This window comes from Oncorhynchus kisutch, linkage group LG3, assembly GCF_002021735.2.
Source record: "Oncorhynchus kisutch isolate 150728-3 linkage group LG3, Okis_V2, whole genome shotgun sequence".
NCBI lineage: Eukaryota > Metazoa > Chordata > Actinopteri > Salmoniformes > Salmonidae > Oncorhynchus > Oncorhynchus kisutch.
The window spans coordinates 17,353,015-17,370,691 of NC_034176.2; the positions used below are offsets into that span (position 1 = coordinate 17,353,015).

Below are 17,677 nucleotides of genomic sequence, written 5' to 3' on the forward strand. Positions count from 1 at the left end.
TGTATATAGACTTGTTTATACTGCATTATTGACTGTATGTTTGTTTTTACTCCATGTGTAACTCTGTGTCGTTTTATCTGTCGAACTGCTTTGCTTTATCTTGGCCAGGTCGCAATTGTAAATGAGAACTTGTTCTCAACTTGCCTACCTGGTTAAATAAAGGTAAAATAAAAAAATAAAAATAAATAAAATGAAGGTCTCCTCTGATCAGTTGATGTTGATGTGTCTGTTACTTGAACTCTTTGAAACATTTTATTTGGGCTGCTATCTGAAGTGCAGTTAACTCTAACATTATCGTCTGCAGCTAATAACATTATCGTCTGCAGCAGAGGCAACTCTGGGTTTTCCTTTCTTTTGGCGGTCCTCATGAGAGCCATTTTCACCATAGCGCTTGATGGTTTTTGCAACTGTACTTGAAGATGGTTTAACACTATTTTCTGTTTACTACATGATGTATGTGTTATTTCATAGTTTTGATGTCTTCACTATTGTAGAAATTTTTTTTTTAAAAACTGGAATGAGTAGGTGTCCAAACTTTTGACTGGTACTGTATGTAAATAAGGTATTTCTGTTATTTATTTTAAATATATTTGCAAAAATGTCTAAACCTGTTTTTGCTTTGTCATTATTGGTTATTGTGTGTAGAAAGATGAGGGTTGCAAAAAGTAATTTAATCCATTTTAGAATAAGACTGTAACATAACAAAATGTGGAAAGGGGGAAGGAGTCTGAATACATTTTGAATGCACTGTATATCAAATCAAGCCTAAAACCCCAAACCGCAAGCAATGCTGGTGTAGAAGCATGCCAGGTTCTTCATCCTCTAGTCAACTGTAATTTTAGCTGTTTACAAATAAATGTTTTTCTAGACTCCATATTGACTTGTGAGGTACATAAACTTCTGACAACTTTGATTCGGTGTGAATTGTCCATATGATGATGATTGATTTGTTTTCCATTACAAATAATTTATAAATACTGAAAAGGCTTCTAAAACTACAGAAAGGCTCTTAAAATGGAGGATTGATTTGGATTTGCTGAAGCTGAAGTGAGGTTGGTGACTGTTTGTCAGACATGGGAGAAGTCAGTACTCAGTCATTCGGTCAATGTGTACTTGAGCCTCATGTCCTGGGCCTGGCCAGGGTAAAGGAGAGCAGAGAGCCAGGGCCCTGCCTTTATAAAAGGCCTGTCGTCAGTAATGTATTCTCCCTTTGAGCACCTGTCTTGGCAAGTAGCGAGCAGGCCGCCGGAGAGGTTTGACAGCCTTATAGCCTCCCTGATACAGCCCAACCGCTAAAGACTGGAAAATGTGTGTTGCTGAGGAACCCTCATGAAATATGAATGGATGCTCCTGCGTTTTCTAGACATGTTTAATCACGTCAGAGGATTTTCTAGTCCACGCTCCTACGTTGAACTTAAAGGGGCCTTCCAGGTCTGCCGTATTCAATTGTTTCAAACTGTATTTTGGTTTGTCATCTCTCTGAAGGACTTTTTGAGAGACGTGTGTGTACTTCTCTGAGTAGTGGTTCTGGGTTGATCTACAGTTTATCCTACTTTGACTGGTCATGCAGCAACACTTTCCTCATCATACTGCATAAATACTGCATTTACCTAGTTAGCCTTGAACTGTTTTGGAACCATCACTGTCTTTTACTAATCTGTGCTAACACTTAACAGGAGTACGTTTCTCTCCTTTCTACACTGTAAGTGCACTCGATGGGTTCAGGCGCTCCTTGACATTTGTTTGCTGATCACCTCTCCAATTAGCTGGTTACAAGAGCTGTGGAAGTGACCAGCCTTTTACAGAAGCCTCTTAGGCCATCTAACAGGCCGTCTTCTGTGGAGAAACAAATGATTTTCAATGGTGATATTTTCTCCATTAATGGATTTATTCATTTATGCATGGAGGGTTGTTAGATTCCCTGTCACCGGACTTAATACGTATCCTTTTGTTTTTTATTTTGGTGTGCAGAACAATCCATCAAGTCAAATGCTTTTGAAGTGTTTTCCTCACTGCAGAAATTCAAATACCGAGCACAGTAAGATGACCATTTTCTCTCATAGCTTAGAGCTTACTAATCCACTGAACTGAAACACTGATCAGTTTCCATTGTATTTAGAGCTAGAAAAACATCCAACTGGTCGAATATTTAAGAAGAAACGATTTAATGAGCCATCTGAAATGACCATTGCAGATGTCTTGGGGGCACTTCATTTTACGGTACTGCTTCCACAATGTTTGTATGATATTAACAGGAAATTATCTGGCAACAAATTGATATGTTAGAGTTCAACACAATTGGTAACTAATGTAAGTGGTACTAAATTGTACCCGTGAAACGGTTTAATTATTTAATTGGTTAGCTTATTACTGTGTAATTAACATGTTACCATGTAAGCCTACCATAAGGCTTTCACAGACGCAAATAATGTCAACACAATCTTCTCAGCTTGGGGAAGCCTGATGAAGACAATTTAGTTGTGAACACTATACTATATTAATGAAAATAGTTTTTTTGTAGATATAGCCAGCCTAATGTCGAGGTAAATGGCTGGTAACATTCGTAAAAAAGACTGCCTCTTATTATTTAGGGCTTTAATGAAAAATGAATTTCAAAATGTGTAGGCCTACTTAGTATATTTTGTAACATGCAGCATCTTTTGAAACATCTTTCTTTTCTTTTGAAACAACTTTGCATGAACTGTTGCTCACTTCATGCAAAGTTGTTCTGCTAAGTCTGCCATTGAATCCAACTGGCTTGTTTAAACAAAGGTTTTCTCAGTCACCCCCCCTTTCTCATGTTTGAGTGGAGTCCTGAAAGCCCTCCCAAATATTATGCTCTCCCTGTCAGTCTGGGACCGTCTTCCCTCCCATTCACCAGCTGAGCCGGAGCGCTGACTTGGAGGAATAATTCCGACTGGGTAGAGCAGCTGATAAGCACCGCTGTTTTGTTTTAGGGACGCTGCTGCTGTTGGAACAGCTTTGACAAATGAAGCAAGGTTTTTTCTCCCTCTTATCATGCTCCCCCTCTAACCCTTTCTCTCCCTCCTCTCTCTTTCTCGCTCTCCCTCTTTCTCCATCTTTCCCTCTCTCTCTCCCTCCCTCTCTCTCTGGTACCTAAAGAGGTCAATTTCGGCTGTTTCTTTCTTATCCCCTGCTCTTACACAGAGATAGTCAAAGCCCTTTGTAAGCTTTACTCAGCCTTGAAAGATCAAGGTCAATATCTAACAGGGCACAACTCAGTAATTATGTATGTCAAGTGTGTGTCAGATGAAAAGAGGTGTCTGCTCTTTTCCAAGGTTAATTCACTGGAAAGTACAATAAGCCTATTGGGCCATCCAGTGGAGAGCACTGTAGGTTAACCTTAGCCTCAAGCGGAGAGAGAAGGGGAGAGAAGTCTATGCACATTTCTTTGACATGGCAGTTGGTTAGGAGATGATTGAACAAGGCTTCATTTGTCGTTGTCTTTTCATCTCTGCTGTCTCTTCCTTTAGGTGACGTTGGGGAAGGTGCTGAAAGCCATCGTGGTGATGAGAAGCTTGTTCATAGACCGGACCATCGTGAGAGGATTCAGCGAGAATGTGTATTCCGAGGATGGCAAGGTATTGTGTTCAGGGTTAAAAGGGAGGTTAGTGCCCAAACAGCTGGATTGGGTTGTACTGCATGAGATGGTGAGGTGCGACCCTCTCTCCATTGAAAAAATATGCATACGGTATTACTTCACATAAGGTATTACATTACAAAAAGTATTACTTTTACACTCAGGTCAAGAGACGTCATACTAGGCATATTATCTGTTCACATCCCAGGAGACTTCAGTCGAAAGGTCTTCACGGGTCCCAAAAATGTTTATCCATTCTGAAATGGATCCGTGGCTTTCCCACATGACCCAATATGCATCCCGGAGCCAACTAGGTAAAACACATGTCGATGTGCCCTCGAGCAAGGGCACGTAACCCTAAATGCTCCATTAAGTCACTCTGAATAAGAGCGTCTGCTAAATAACTCAAATGTTAAAATATATATATATATATAAAAAGACAGAGAGAAACCTGCTAGCGCCATCAATAAACAAGCGATATTGGCCAAATTATTTACAGTTGAAGTCGGAAGTTTACATACACCTTAGCCAAATACATTTAAACTCAGTTTTTCACAATTCCTGACATTTAATCTAAGCCAAAATTCCCTGTTTTAGGTCAGTTAGGATCACCACTTTATTTTAAGAATGTGAAATGTCAGAATAATAATAATAGAGAGAATTATTTAATTCCACAATTTATTTATTTCATCACATTCCCAGTGGGTCAGAAGTTTACATACAGTCAATTAATATTTGGTAGCATTGCCTTTAAATTGTTTAACTTGGGTCAAACGTTTCAGGTAGCCTTCCACAACCTTCCCACAATAAGTTGGGTGAATTTTGGCCCATTCTTCCTGACAGAGCTTGTGTAACTGAGTCAGATTTGTAGGCCTCCTCGCTTGCACGCCTTTTCAGTTCTGCCCACATATTTTCTATAGGATTGATTTCAGGGCTTTGTGATGGCCATTCCAATACCTTGTCCTTAAGCCATTTTGCCACAACTTTGGAAGTATGTTTGGGGTCACTGTCCATTTAGAAGACCCATTTGCGACCAAGCTTTAACTTCCTGACTGATGTCTTGAGATGTTTCTTTAATATAGCCACGTACTTTTCCTGCCTCATGATGCCATCATTTTGTGAAGTGCACCAGTCCCTCCTGCAGCAAAGCACCCCTACAACATGATGCTGCCACCCCTGTGCTTCACGGTTGAGATGGTGTTCTTCGGCTTGCAAGCATCCCCCTTTTTCCTGGTCATTATGGCCAAACAGTTATATTTTTGTTTCATCCGACCAGAGGACATTTCTCGAAAAAGTTCAAACTTTGTCCCCATGTGCAGTTGCAAACCGTAGTCTGGCTTTAAAAAAAATATATATATATTCTCCCCAATTTCGTGGTATCCAATTGGTAGTAGTTACAGTCTTGTCTCATCACTGCAACTCCAATACAGACTCGGGAGAGGCGAAGGTTGAGAGCCATGCGTCCTCCGAAACACGCTTCTTGACAAAATGCACATCCAACCCGGAAGCCAGCTGCACCAATGTGTCGGAGCAAACATCGTAACCTGGCGATCTGGTCAGCGTGCACTGCGCCCAGCCTGACACAGGAGTCGCTAGTGCGCAATGAAACAAGGATATCCCTGCCGGCCAAACCCTCCCCAACCCGGATGACGATGCAGTGCCTTAGACCACTGCGCCACCCGGGAGGCCTGTATTCTGGCTTTTTTTATGGTGGTTTTGGAGCAGTGGCTTCTTTCTTGCCGAGCGGCCTTTCAGGTTATGTTGGTATAGGACTCGTTTTTACTGTGGGTATAGATACTTTTGTACCTGTTTCCTCCAGCATCTTCACAAGGTCCTTTGCTGCTGTTCTGGGATCGATTTGCACTTTTCGCACCAAAGTACGTTCATCTCTAGGAGACAGAATGCATCTCCTTCCTGAGCGGTATGACGGCTTCATGGTCCCATGGTGTTTATACTTGCACAGATGAACGTGGTACCTTCAGGCGTTTGGTTCATCATTGGGAGCAATTTCCAGACTTGTGGAGGTCTACAATTTTTATTCTGAGGTCTGATTTCTTTTGATTTCCCCATGATGTCAAGCAGAGGCACTGAGTTTGAAGGTAGGCCTTGAAGTACATCCACAGGTACACCTCAAATTAACTCAAATGATGTCAATTAGCCTATCAGAAGCTTCTAAAGCCATCACATAATTTTTTGGGGAGAGACGGTTTTTTTTTACCTTTATTTAACTAGGCAAGTCAGTTAAGAACAAATTCTTATTTTCAATGACTGCCTAGGAACAGTGGGTTAACTGCCTGTTCAGGGGCAGAACAACAGATTTGTACCTTGTCAGCTCGGGGGTTTGAACTTGCAACCTTCCGGTTGCTAGTCCACCGCTCTAACCACTAGGCTACCCCCTAATCTTAAATTAAAAAGACAGATGGAACTTAATTTAGCCAACAAAAATGTCGCAGCAAAAACAAAAACACTTTGAGCATATTTAAAGAACTGGCTTAGATTCTTAAATAGGCCAATAATAATAATGATGAGAAACCAAATTAAAATAAATAAATAAAAGTTAGAAAATTGCATCAAACCTGAATAGCGAGTTGCATACAGTCCATTTTGCCACGCCAACCTTCTCGTCTTTGTTCACTCACAGATTTTCCCCTTGTCGGTTTATTTTCACTATACACTTTCTCCTCTAGCTTTCGTTTTACTTCATTAAAAATGTCCTCCATCTTTGCAATCAACAGCCGCAGACACGTGTGAGGCGAGTGGACAGAACCAGTTTCAGCTGGACATAAGCTTTACGTTTTATTGAGTTGCTATTGGCTGACATAGAAAGCAAGTTCACACAATTGTCATCACCTCACACATTAAATTATGAGGCCGGGTCCAGTCAGTAAATCAATTTTAATTGCACATACCCGAGACCTGTGGCCAATATACAAAAGTATGTGGGCACACCTTCAAATTAGGGGATTCGGCTATTTCAGCCACCCCCTTTGCTGACAGGTGTATAAAATCGTGCACACAGCCATGCAATCTCCATGGACAAACATTGGCAGTAGAATGGCCTAAATGAAGAGCTCCAGTGACTTTCAACGTGGCACCCTCATAGGATGCCACCTTTCCAACAAGTCAGTTTGTCAAATTTCTGCCCTGCTAGAATTGCTCTGGTCGACTGTAAGTGCTGTTATTGTGAAGTGGAAACATCTAGGAGCAAAAACGTCTTAGCTGCGAAGTGGTAGGCCACACAAACTCACAGAACGGGACCACTGAAACTCGTAGCGCATAAAAATTGTCTGTCCTCGGGTTGCAACACTCACTACCGAGTTCCAAACTGCCTCTGTAAGCAACGTCAGCACAAGAACTGTTCATCAAGAGCTCCATGAAATGGTTTTCCATGGCCAAGCAGCTGCCCACAAGCCTAAGACCACAATGCGCAATGAAAAAGCGTTGGCTGGAGTGGTGTAAAGCTCACCGCCGTTGGACTCTATAGCAGTGAAAACACTTTCTCTTGAGTGATGATTTGTGCTCGCCATCTGGCTGTCTGACGGACGGGTCTGGGTTTGGCAGATGCCAGGAGAAATTTACTTCCCCGAACTGTAAAGTTTGGTGGAGGAAGAAAAATGGGGTTGGGGCTGTTTTTCATGGTTCAGGCTAGGTCCATTAGTCCCAGTGAAGGGAAATCTTAACGCTACAACATACAATGACATTCTAGACAATTCTGTGCTTCCAACTTTGTGGCAACAGTTTGGGGAAGGCCCTTTCCTGTTTCAGCATGTCCCCGTGCACAAAGCGAGGTCCATACAGAAGTGCCTTTGTCGAGATCCACATACTTTTGGTCATGTAGTGTATCAGACTCGACCCAGATCCAAGACAGAAGTCTGAATTTAGGAACCACTCTGGTCCCGGGTCAGATCTCAGAGTTTCTGGTCTATTGGACCTGTGAAGACCTCTACTTCAGTCTTCTTGAGACTGTCCTGTCTACAATGAAGGATCCCTCTGGGCTATGTATTCAAAGGGACCTCATATGGCCTTTTATACAAGGGGGTTGACGGTCTCCAGCTGCTAACGTAAGACGATGCAATCCAGGGTCTGGACCTCCATTCCTCATTGTCAGTTTTCTGTTGGCACGGCTGAATAATTTAGGTGACCACTTCCTCTCTTGCACACTCACATGAAAAACTTGTAAAGGATATGTCACATTGGCTTTCCTCTACGATTTCCACTCTATCAGATTCAACATTAATCCCTAATTAATTTTGAATGTGGCTCTGTGTTGGTGTTTCGCCCTCACTCAGCCAGAGAGTGAGGACTCTTTGAACTGACATCAATATTAGGAGGCCATCAAAGCCACAGAGAACCTTGATCACCATTAATTATGCCAATGAATGGTAGACTTCTGAACCTCCTGCCAGAACAATGCTGTCTGATGTACTCAACTGTGTGTGTGTATGTGTGCGCACACACAAGCACATGCATGGATTTAGTGTTTCAAATCGAGCTCTCACATACACTACCGTTCAAAAATTTAGGGTCACTTAGAAATGTCCTTGTTTTTGAAAGAAAAGCAAATTTTTGGTCCATTTAAAATAACACTAAATTGTTCAGAAATACAGTGTAGACATTGTTATCCTCTTGAAGCTAGGGGGCACTATTTCTATGTTAGGAAAAATAACGTTCCCAAAGTAAACGGCCTATTTCTCAGGACCAGATGCTAGAATATGCATATAATTGACAGATTAGGATAGAAAACACTCTAAAGTTTCCAAAACTGTAAAAATATTGTCTGTGAGTATAACAGAACTGATATTGCAGGCGAAAGCCTGAGAAAAATCCAATCAGGAAGTGACTCTTATTTTGAAAACCCTGTGTTCCTATGCATCCCTATTGCCCATTGAAAGGGATATCAACCATATTCCTTTTTCTATGTCTTCCCTAAGGTGTCAACAGCCTTTAGACATAGTTTCAGGCTTTTATTTTGATGAATGAGCGTGAACGACCACATTGCGTAACTGGACAGGTGGGGGCTCTCAGAGTGATTTGTGCGCAAAAGATAGAGGCGACCATTGTTACTCCCGGTCCTAGTGAAAAGCCAACTGTCCTGGTTGATATATTATCGAATAGATATTTGAAAAACACCCTGAGGATTGATTATAAAAACTTTTGGCATGTTTCTGTTGACATAATGGATATAATTTGGAATTTTTGTCTGCGTTGTCGTGACAGCTCTTTCCGATGGATTCTTGGGCATAACGCCCCAAACTAACGGAGGTATTTTTTATATCCAAATATCTTTATGGAACAAAAGGAACATTTGTTGTCTAACTGGGAGTCTCGTGAGTGAAAACATCCGAAGATCATCAAAGGTAATCGATTAATTTGATTGCTTTTCTGATTTTCGTGACTAAGTTACCTGATGCTAGGTGTACTTATTGTTTTGTCGAGCAATCGATAAACTTACACAAACGCTTGTATTGCTTCATTAAATAGTACCCGCACAACACCAGTCTCAACGTCAACTGTGAAGATTCGACTCCGGGATGCTGGCCTTCTAGGCAGAGTTCCTCTGTCCAGTGTCTTGTATTCTTTTGCCCATCTTAATCTTTTCTTTTTATTGGCCAGTCTGAGATATGGCTTTTTCTTTGCAGCTCTGGCCAACATCCCAGAGTCGTATCTTCACTGTTGACGTTGAGACTGAGGTTTTGTGGGTACTATGTAATGAAGCTGCAAGTTGAGGACTTGTGGGGTGTCTGTTTCTCAAACTAGACACTCTGTACTTGTCCTCTTGCTCAGTTGTGCACCGGGGCCTCCCACTCCTCTTTCTATTGTGGTTAGAGCCAGTTTACACAGCAGTAGTACACAGCAATGTACCAGATCTTCAGTTTCTTGACAATTTCTCACATGGAATAGCCTTCATTTCTCAGAACAAGAATTGACTGATGCGTTTAGGAAGAAAGTCCTTTGTTTCTGGTCATTTTGAGCCTGTAAAATCGAACCCACAAATGCTGATGCTCCAGATACACAACTAGTCTAAAGAAGGCCAGTGTTATTGATTCCTTAATCAGTACGACAGTTTTTAGCTGTGGTAACATAATCACAAAATACTTTTATAATGATCAATTAGCCTTTTAAAATTATAAATTTGGATTAGCTAACACAACGTGCCATTGGAACGCAGAAGTGATGGTTGCTGATTATGGGCATCTGTAGATATTCCATAGATATTCCAGCTACAATAGTCATTTACAACATTAACAATGTCTACACTGTATTTCTGATCAATTTGGTGTTATTTTAATGGACAAAAAAACGTGCTTTTCTTTCAAAAACAAGGACATTTCTAAGTGACCCCAAACTTTTGAACGGTAGTGTATATGTAACTGCCACAACTACCCATGGTTCTTTATAGAGATAATGTGCTCCATGGAAAATGTTTTGAAGTCCAGACATTCCCAAAGCTCCACCTAGGATGAGTTAGACAGACACAACAGCAGCCAGGGTTTTGTTTAGGATGTCTCGCACCCCCGCCCCTCAGGCTCCAACATCCCTATTTCTGCCGTTTTCTCCACTAATTATCATACGGTAAGAAGCAGCAGGAGCAGCAAGCTGAACCTTCTAGCATACAGAGAGAGAGGGAAAAGGAGAAGGAAAACTGCACTATCAAAGGAGGTCTTCAAAGACTATCGAATGCATCTCTTGGGTAATTTGTGATCCTGTATTATTTTCCCTTCAAAGGGTCTCTGTGTGTCGGTAGTGGGTAAAGGGACAGAGGGGGATTGAATCCGATTTCTCTAATAAATGCTGACACCAGGCCTGTTTGATATTAGTTTCAGGGTAGTGTTTTGATTTGTTATCGCCTTTGAAACTGTTTGGATGACCTTCGCACAATCTCCTGCCCTTCTCTCCCAGTTCACTGAAGGACCATGCAAGTCACAGGACAGCAGGGGATCCAGAAGAGAGGAGCCATTTGAATTTAAAATATAGACCTGATCAAATTATCAATACAATGTTAATGAATGGTATTATAAAGATTATAGACTTAAGTGAATGTTGATGGTGTAGTCCAGAGGTATTTAACACTCCCCCCCCCCCCCCCCCCCCCCCCCCACACACACCTTTATTTAACCAGGTAGGCCAGTTGGGAACAAGTTATCGTTTACAACTTTTCTGTTCTACCTGATAATGAATGGCACACACCTGGTTACCCAGGTCTAAATCAGTCCCTGATTAGAGGGGAACATTGAAAAAATGCAGTGGAACTGGCTTCGAAGTCCATAGTTGAGTTTGGGGGAGGTCAGTCTTGATGATGACGACACGTGTACTCCAATCTCATTGTTCTAAATTCTCAAAATTAACACTTGCTGTGATTTGTATTGTATACAACTGAAGCAAATGATGTGTGTGTGGATTTGAAAATGTACGATTGATTACATAGATATGAGAATAATATCATTTTCTCTCCTCAGCTGGATATCTGGTCAAAGTCAAACTATCAGGTATTTCAGAAGGTGAGACCCTATCTCTATGTTTACTCCAAACGGAGATACAATGCACAACCCTCTGTGGAACCCTCTGTCTCTCTCCCATTGGGCCAGCTATTGCTGGGTGTTCTCTCCCACTTGTCAAGCCCTGTCATACCAAAATGTATTCTGTTTCCGGTCGGATTTAATTTCAAACTCATTTCTGGCGAGGATATGGGGGTTATGAGTCGTCCTCACTTCCCTCTCATCCTCCCTCACCAAATCTCATCAGGCGGAGTCATCGCCATGGCAGCATATGGGCAGCCAGAAAGCCACACACACCAACGACTGGCATGGAGCCAGCATTAATAGAAAGAGAGCCCCCGATTGTGTTTTTCATAGAGCATTGTCACTTGTGCCCCCTGGCTGTTCAAAGCACAGTATGTTTATTTCTTGATCTCATCCTAATGCTAAGTCAAACAGACCGTGAGGAAGGCGAGAGAAAGGGAGGATGGCACCTCTCAGCTTCCCCTCCCATCTGTCACTGCACTGCCAAGGTCTGACTTGTCACCAAAGCCTCTTTGTTAACCGCCCAGTCATATCCTTACATCTTCTTTGAGGAGAAAGCCCCCCCTTCTGCTTTGATATGTTTTCCCTGTGCATTTAGTGTACTATATGCCTGCCATGTGCTGCTAATATCCGTGTCCCTCATGCTTTGCCAGATGGTAAAAATGTAATAGCAATGGACATATTGACTGGACACAGAATAAAACAATACTAGCTACATCGACAGAAGAACTTAGTTACGTAATAGATGGCCCGCAGTTAATTACATGTGGGATGAATATTTGATTTTGATCAAAGTATTAAGAATAATAAAAAAAAACAGTCACTGCCAAGTGAATGTGTAGGAGTGAGAGATGGATACAGTATATGCTATGATTAGTATTGCTCCAATGACAACCATGCAGTAGTCTACCAGAACTCTTTTAGTTATTTTAAAAGTTGAGTAATAAGTACTGTCTTTGAAAACATCTTGTTTTACTTGACCGCTTGAATTGATTATGTTATGTAATGCTTGCTCATAAAACCATATAGAATTGAAAATGAACTGGCAGGCTTAATGTGATTTTATTGTTTCAGGTTTAGCAGAGACACCTGGAATGTTCATGTTCATGGGTTTTTACAAGCCCCGTTTTCTCTCTTAAGGTTACGGATCATGCCACCACTGCTCTGCTGCACTACCAACTTCCACAAATGCCCGACGTGGTGGTACGGTCCTTCATGGTGAGCACATTCACAAAGCAAACGCTCTACATAACCCTCTCCCACCCTGTGTCTGAGCTCCTCTACTTGATAATCTACTCTGTCTTTAGTCCCATATCTTCACCATGTACACATAGCCAATGGATTGCACTTCCATTGCTAGTCAGTCCAGGCATCTTATCACACAGTACTGTAACAGTACCTCATTTGATTTAAAAGCTCAGAGACACATTTTTTATAAGGGGAGGAGGGGGTTGAAAATTGTCAGGCTATTACTGAATAACTACTGGTTGAGTCAGACAAAGCTTCCATCTCTCACTGACGCTAGTAGCCAGTCACCACATAGAGTCCAATAGAGGAGGTACCTCAGGAAGCATAGAAAATACTTGTCATTGTTATTGTGTGATGTATCAGGTACCATCGGATGTTCTTACTCATGGCTTCCCGGAGTGCAGGGCGGGGTTATATATTAGTGTTTTGATGTTTTAGTCTTTAAATAGCCCGACTGTCCACTCTGTAGATCCATGCTCTTAGTGCTGAAGTGAGGGAGATTGATTAGCCGCCTCTCTCCGGTGCTGAAAATCAATGAGATACTATTTTGATCTGACCCGGCCAGGGTGTGGGGGCTGGGTAGCACCGCCGTCCTTTAGGGAGGGTGTTTCAAACGGACAGCTCAACGGCTCGGCTTCAGGGCCAACAACGGGGCACCTCCTTTACTGACCTCTCCTCATTTACAGCTTGACACTGTCCAGAAAGACATGATCACTACATACCCAGACATCACCATGTTTTGAAACGTCTTAAGACATCTTAAAAAGTCAAGACATCTTTAAGGTGCATCTATAGACTGTCTTAATACGTTTGAAGACAATCTTAGAATGAATGAGACGTTTCAAGGCACTATAAATAGTATTTATATGGTTTAGTTGTTTACTTATTGATTCCATGTTTGTCTTGTAGTGATTTGGCAATCACTTACTCATTGCTAGCACAAACTTTACAAACAGATCTGTTTAAAACAGATCACTTCAACACTTGCAGGATACCTCTGATGTGCTAGAGTAGGACCTAAGAACAGTGAAATACAATATTGCATTTAAGTATGTGATTATTTCTCAATATATGTAAATATTCAGATAGAAAAGATGGGCAAGACTCCAGGCTCTGTCGCAGCCGGCCACAACCGGGAGACCCATGGGACTGCTCACAATTGGCCCAACGTCGTCCGGGTTAGGGGAGGGTTTGGCTGGCAAGGATGTTCTTGTCACATCGCGCACTAGGGACTCCTGTGGCGGGCCGGGCGTAATGCAGGCTGACACGGTCGCCAGGTGTACAGTGTTTCCTCCGACACATTGGTGCGGCTGGCATCCGGGTGAAGCGGGCGTTGTGTCAAGAATCAGTGTGGCTTGGTTGGGTTGTGTTTCGGAAGATGCACGGCTCTCGACCTTCGCCTCTCCCGAGTTCTGTACGGGAGTTGCAACAACAAAAATGTTTGATATAAAATAGATGGTCATCATAGGAAGCTAAATGTACAGATTCATTGAAATAGATGGTCATGATAGGAAGCTAAATGTACAAAGTTATTGTGCTGATGTTGCTTCCAGAGGTAGTTTGGAACTCGGTAGTGAGTGTTGCAACCGAAGACAGGCGATTTTTACGCGCTTCAGCATTCGGCGGTCCTGTCCTCTGATCTAAAAGTAAAAGGGTGTGAGTACTTTTGGAAGGTACTGTATGTCTGCAATCAATCCTGTTGAAGGGAACAGTTGGCCTAAGTCCCGTCTTAAATAGCTACTAAAACAGTCAAACAAATATGGCTTTTCTGCACCTGTTTCTCAGTTACTATTCCATTGACATTTCTCTCTCCTTACATATAACTGTATGTAGCCTTCTGGTTGCAGAGCTGACCTGAGATTGTTGTAATGGGTCTTTTCTCACGCTTCCCAGTGACAGTGGTGAACATTACCTTGGCTGGTGATGAATCTTGGAGCAGGGTTTTAATCCTCTAGATTGATGGTGCCGGTGAATGTGTTCTGCCAGGTGTGTGACTGAGAAGGAGGTGTGGCTGGCTGTAGCCCACTGACTGGCTGGGAGAGAAAGCGGGGGGAGCCCAAGCAGGAGGAGAGGCTCCATTTCACCCCCCTAGGTGGATCAACTGCAGGCCCCCACATTGGGTCTCTCTCACCATTGTCAGCACATATGCTCATTATAGTGGCCATCATTGAGTTTTGATAAAAAATGTCATGTTTTACTAGAATCAGTCTATTGGTGAATCCTCCTGACAAATATATCACTGGCCTCCAGCCTGAATGTCCCTTTTCTGCTCTCCTCGGCAGACCTGGCTAAGAAGCTACATCAAGCTGTTCCAGACCCCTTGTCAGCGCTGTGGAAAGTTTCTGCAAGAGGGACTTCCCCCGACCTGGAGAGACTTTCGTACCCTGGAGGCCTTCCATGACACGTGCAGGCAATGAGGAAACGGTGGGGACAGGTTCCATTGGAAACTGCTCTGACAACTCATCTGATAAGACGAGAGCATGGCAAGACTTCACCTTCTCTTCAACCTCTGTCTACATTGTGCATGTAGAGCAACAACCCCGGGATATATAGACTATCATGCCCGGTAGTCCACTTCCTGGTTGAATAGGCATCAGGTAGCCGACTGGGATGAAGAGAGAGCTCCAGTACGTAGTGGGAATTCCAGTTTACAGACGTCAACATCCAAATTAAAATGCCAAGACTGCCACCGTTGACTCTTCCATCATTAACATGAATGTTGTTTAGGTCTGTAAGTCCCCCCCTCCCCCGCTGTGTATGATGATGTCATATTAATGAGTCTACCTTTAACCTAATCTCACACAGCTGACCAAATGTTTGCCTTATAGAGAATTGTTGATTGCTCCTACTCCAGTCCCCTGGTTGTGCGGGAACCTTTTTTTCTCTTCCACACAACTCTCCAAAGAACAAAATAAAAAGTTATTTTGCATCAAAGGCTGAGCGAACATATTCATGCCCCAAATCTTGTGCCGTTTTTTAGCATTGTGTTGTAATTGGTCACTTTTATACAAGAGCTGGGTTTAATATTTCTTGATCTATGCTGGATATGTGGAGGGAAAAGTATTTTTTGTGAGGTGGTTATTAAAAAGTCAACTTCAAAAAGTAGGTCATGACCCTTATGTATTTAGATGGCAAGCGAAGGGAATTGCTAATTTTGTACAGATGTAATATCTTAATTTTATCACCCTATTGCAGGAGAACTGGAAATGCAATGCAGGAAATGTTTAACTTGTAGTCTATTTGAGGTTTTAAAAGTTTGTAATTTCCATTTAGTAGTTTGACTTGATTTTCCCTTACAAAAAAATGTATAAACCCCTACATAAAATGTCCATAAATTATAATCCACATAATCATTTCAGTTTCCTGTTGCAGGATTATTTTCTTGCTGTACCAAACTGGCTCAAATGAAGATCCTACTTCTGTAGAATCTGTAGTCTTCTGTAGTCTTTTTTATAACCATTGTCTAAATAAAGTACAGAATTGTTTTAATTGTAGCCGTCTGTCATCTTATCTCAATCTTCTGGAGGATGGAGGAAAGGGTCTTGTCAATTCACAACACATTTTGAATATCTCTAGTCTTCAATGTTGTTCATAAATTTTCAGATTAGACATTACGCATGCATTTCATCATTCATGGGGCTCTTTGTGACTGTGAACAGCAGTTATCAAGGATCCTTGGCACATTCTCAAAGAGCGTACAGTTCACAGTCAAATGTAGTGTAAATGTTTTACACCACATGCAAAACTGAAATACTGAAATAAAGGTATTTTAAGTCACAAAGAGACAGCACACAACACTCTCCAAACTAAAAACTTTGTTGCACAGTTTTGAAAAAACTATGAGTTTATGTGAGGGGTTGAGATTGCATGAAGAGTGAAAGTAGAATGGGCCATTGTTTCGTAACCTCCCCAGTACAGTACGGACATTGTACTTTGTCACCTCTGTACATGTCGCTTTCTGGCTTTCCAGCTCTGAATTATTGATTTTGTTTATGTTACGATGTAGAATCAGCCATAGAAAGAGATATTAAGATTAAGCATAAAAGGAATAATGATGATGGTGGTAACAGCATACTGTTAGTGCCGTCTCCTCCATAGGACAGGACCGTGTGTCTGTCCATCTGTTTTGTCCGTCCGTCCATTGGAAGCGGTCAGTGCTCCGTTCAGAGAAGCTCCACACACCCCTTCCATCCAGTTTATTTAGCTGTGTAAAATAGCCACCAGGCCCTAATCAGAGGTTTGAAAAAATGGCCGCTCTATGTCCTCCTGGGAAGCCACACTGTTTTGTTGTTTATTAGGATACACCGGAACACGATAGAGATATGAGTGGGATATACAGAAGAAAGTGGGGGACCTGGGGATCGTACCCCTGCCTCCAGGGGCAGTGTTTAGTCTGGACTCTTCACGTTACCATTAGACCAGACTCTGGAACACTGGGTAGCTACTGTACACTTGAGTATGAGGATGTGAATGTCCTTTTATGTTTGGAAAACAGACTCACTCCTAATAATGAATCATGAAAACATAAAATGGTACAGTATATGATAGCTTACACTAGCTAGTGTTGCAATCTAACGGTTGTCTGACTGAACATCAGAAGAATACTTCTCTGGACTATTGGTAACTGCTGCTCTAGGCTGTCGCCACTGCTTGCTGGTCTCGCAATTACTTTTTCTTGCGGTTTCAACTCCTCTTCAGTGTATTACGGTTCAAATAAATATGTCTGTATGTTCCTATGTAAAATATGTACACTGCTCAAAAAAATAAAGGGAACACTTAAACAACACAATGTAACTCCAAGTCAATCACACTTCTGTGAAATCAAACTGTCCACTTAGGAAGCAACACTGATTGACAATAAATTTCACATGCTGTTTTACAAATGGAATAGACAACAGGTGGAAACTATAGGCATTTAGCAAGACATCCCCCAATAAAGGAGTGGTTCTGAAGGTGGGGACCACAGACCACTTCTCAGTTCCTATGCTTCCTGGCTGATGTTTTGGTCACTTTTGAATGCTGGCGGTGCTTTCACTCTAGTGGTAGCATGAGACGGAGTCTACAACCCACACAAGTGGCTCAGGTAGTGCAGCTCATCCAGGATAGCACATCCATGCGAGATGTGGCAAGAAGGTTTGCTGTGTATGTCAGCGTAGTGTCCAGAACATGGAGGCGCTACCAGGAGACAGGCCAGTACATCAGGAGACGTGGAGGAGGCCGTAGGAGGGCAACAACCCAGCAGCAGGACCGCTACCTCCGACTTTGTGCAAGGAGGAGCAGGAGGAGCACTGCCAGAGCCCTGCAAAAT

At 42.2% G+C, this 17,677-nt stretch overlaps 1 protein-coding gene across 1 annotated transcript in view; it reads left to right on the forward strand.

Annotated features, from left to right (window-relative positions):
- Positions 1 to 15,863, forward strand: part of med27 (mediator complex subunit 27) — a 102,330-nt gene extending 86,467 nt beyond the window's left edge. The window contains exons 5-8 of the mRNA XM_020468549.2: positions 3,495 to 3,602; positions 11,059 to 11,100; positions 12,262 to 12,339; positions 14,652 to 15,863. Coding sequence (XP_020324138.1) covers positions 3,495 to 3,602; positions 11,059 to 11,100; positions 12,262 to 12,339; positions 14,652 to 14,786 — 363 coding nt within the window. The 3' untranslated portion in view covers positions 14,787 to 15,863. The remainder of the gene's footprint in view (positions 1 to 3,494; positions 3,603 to 11,058; positions 11,101 to 12,261; positions 12,340 to 14,651) is intronic.
- Positions 15,864 to 17,677: the final 1,814 nt, after the last annotated feature.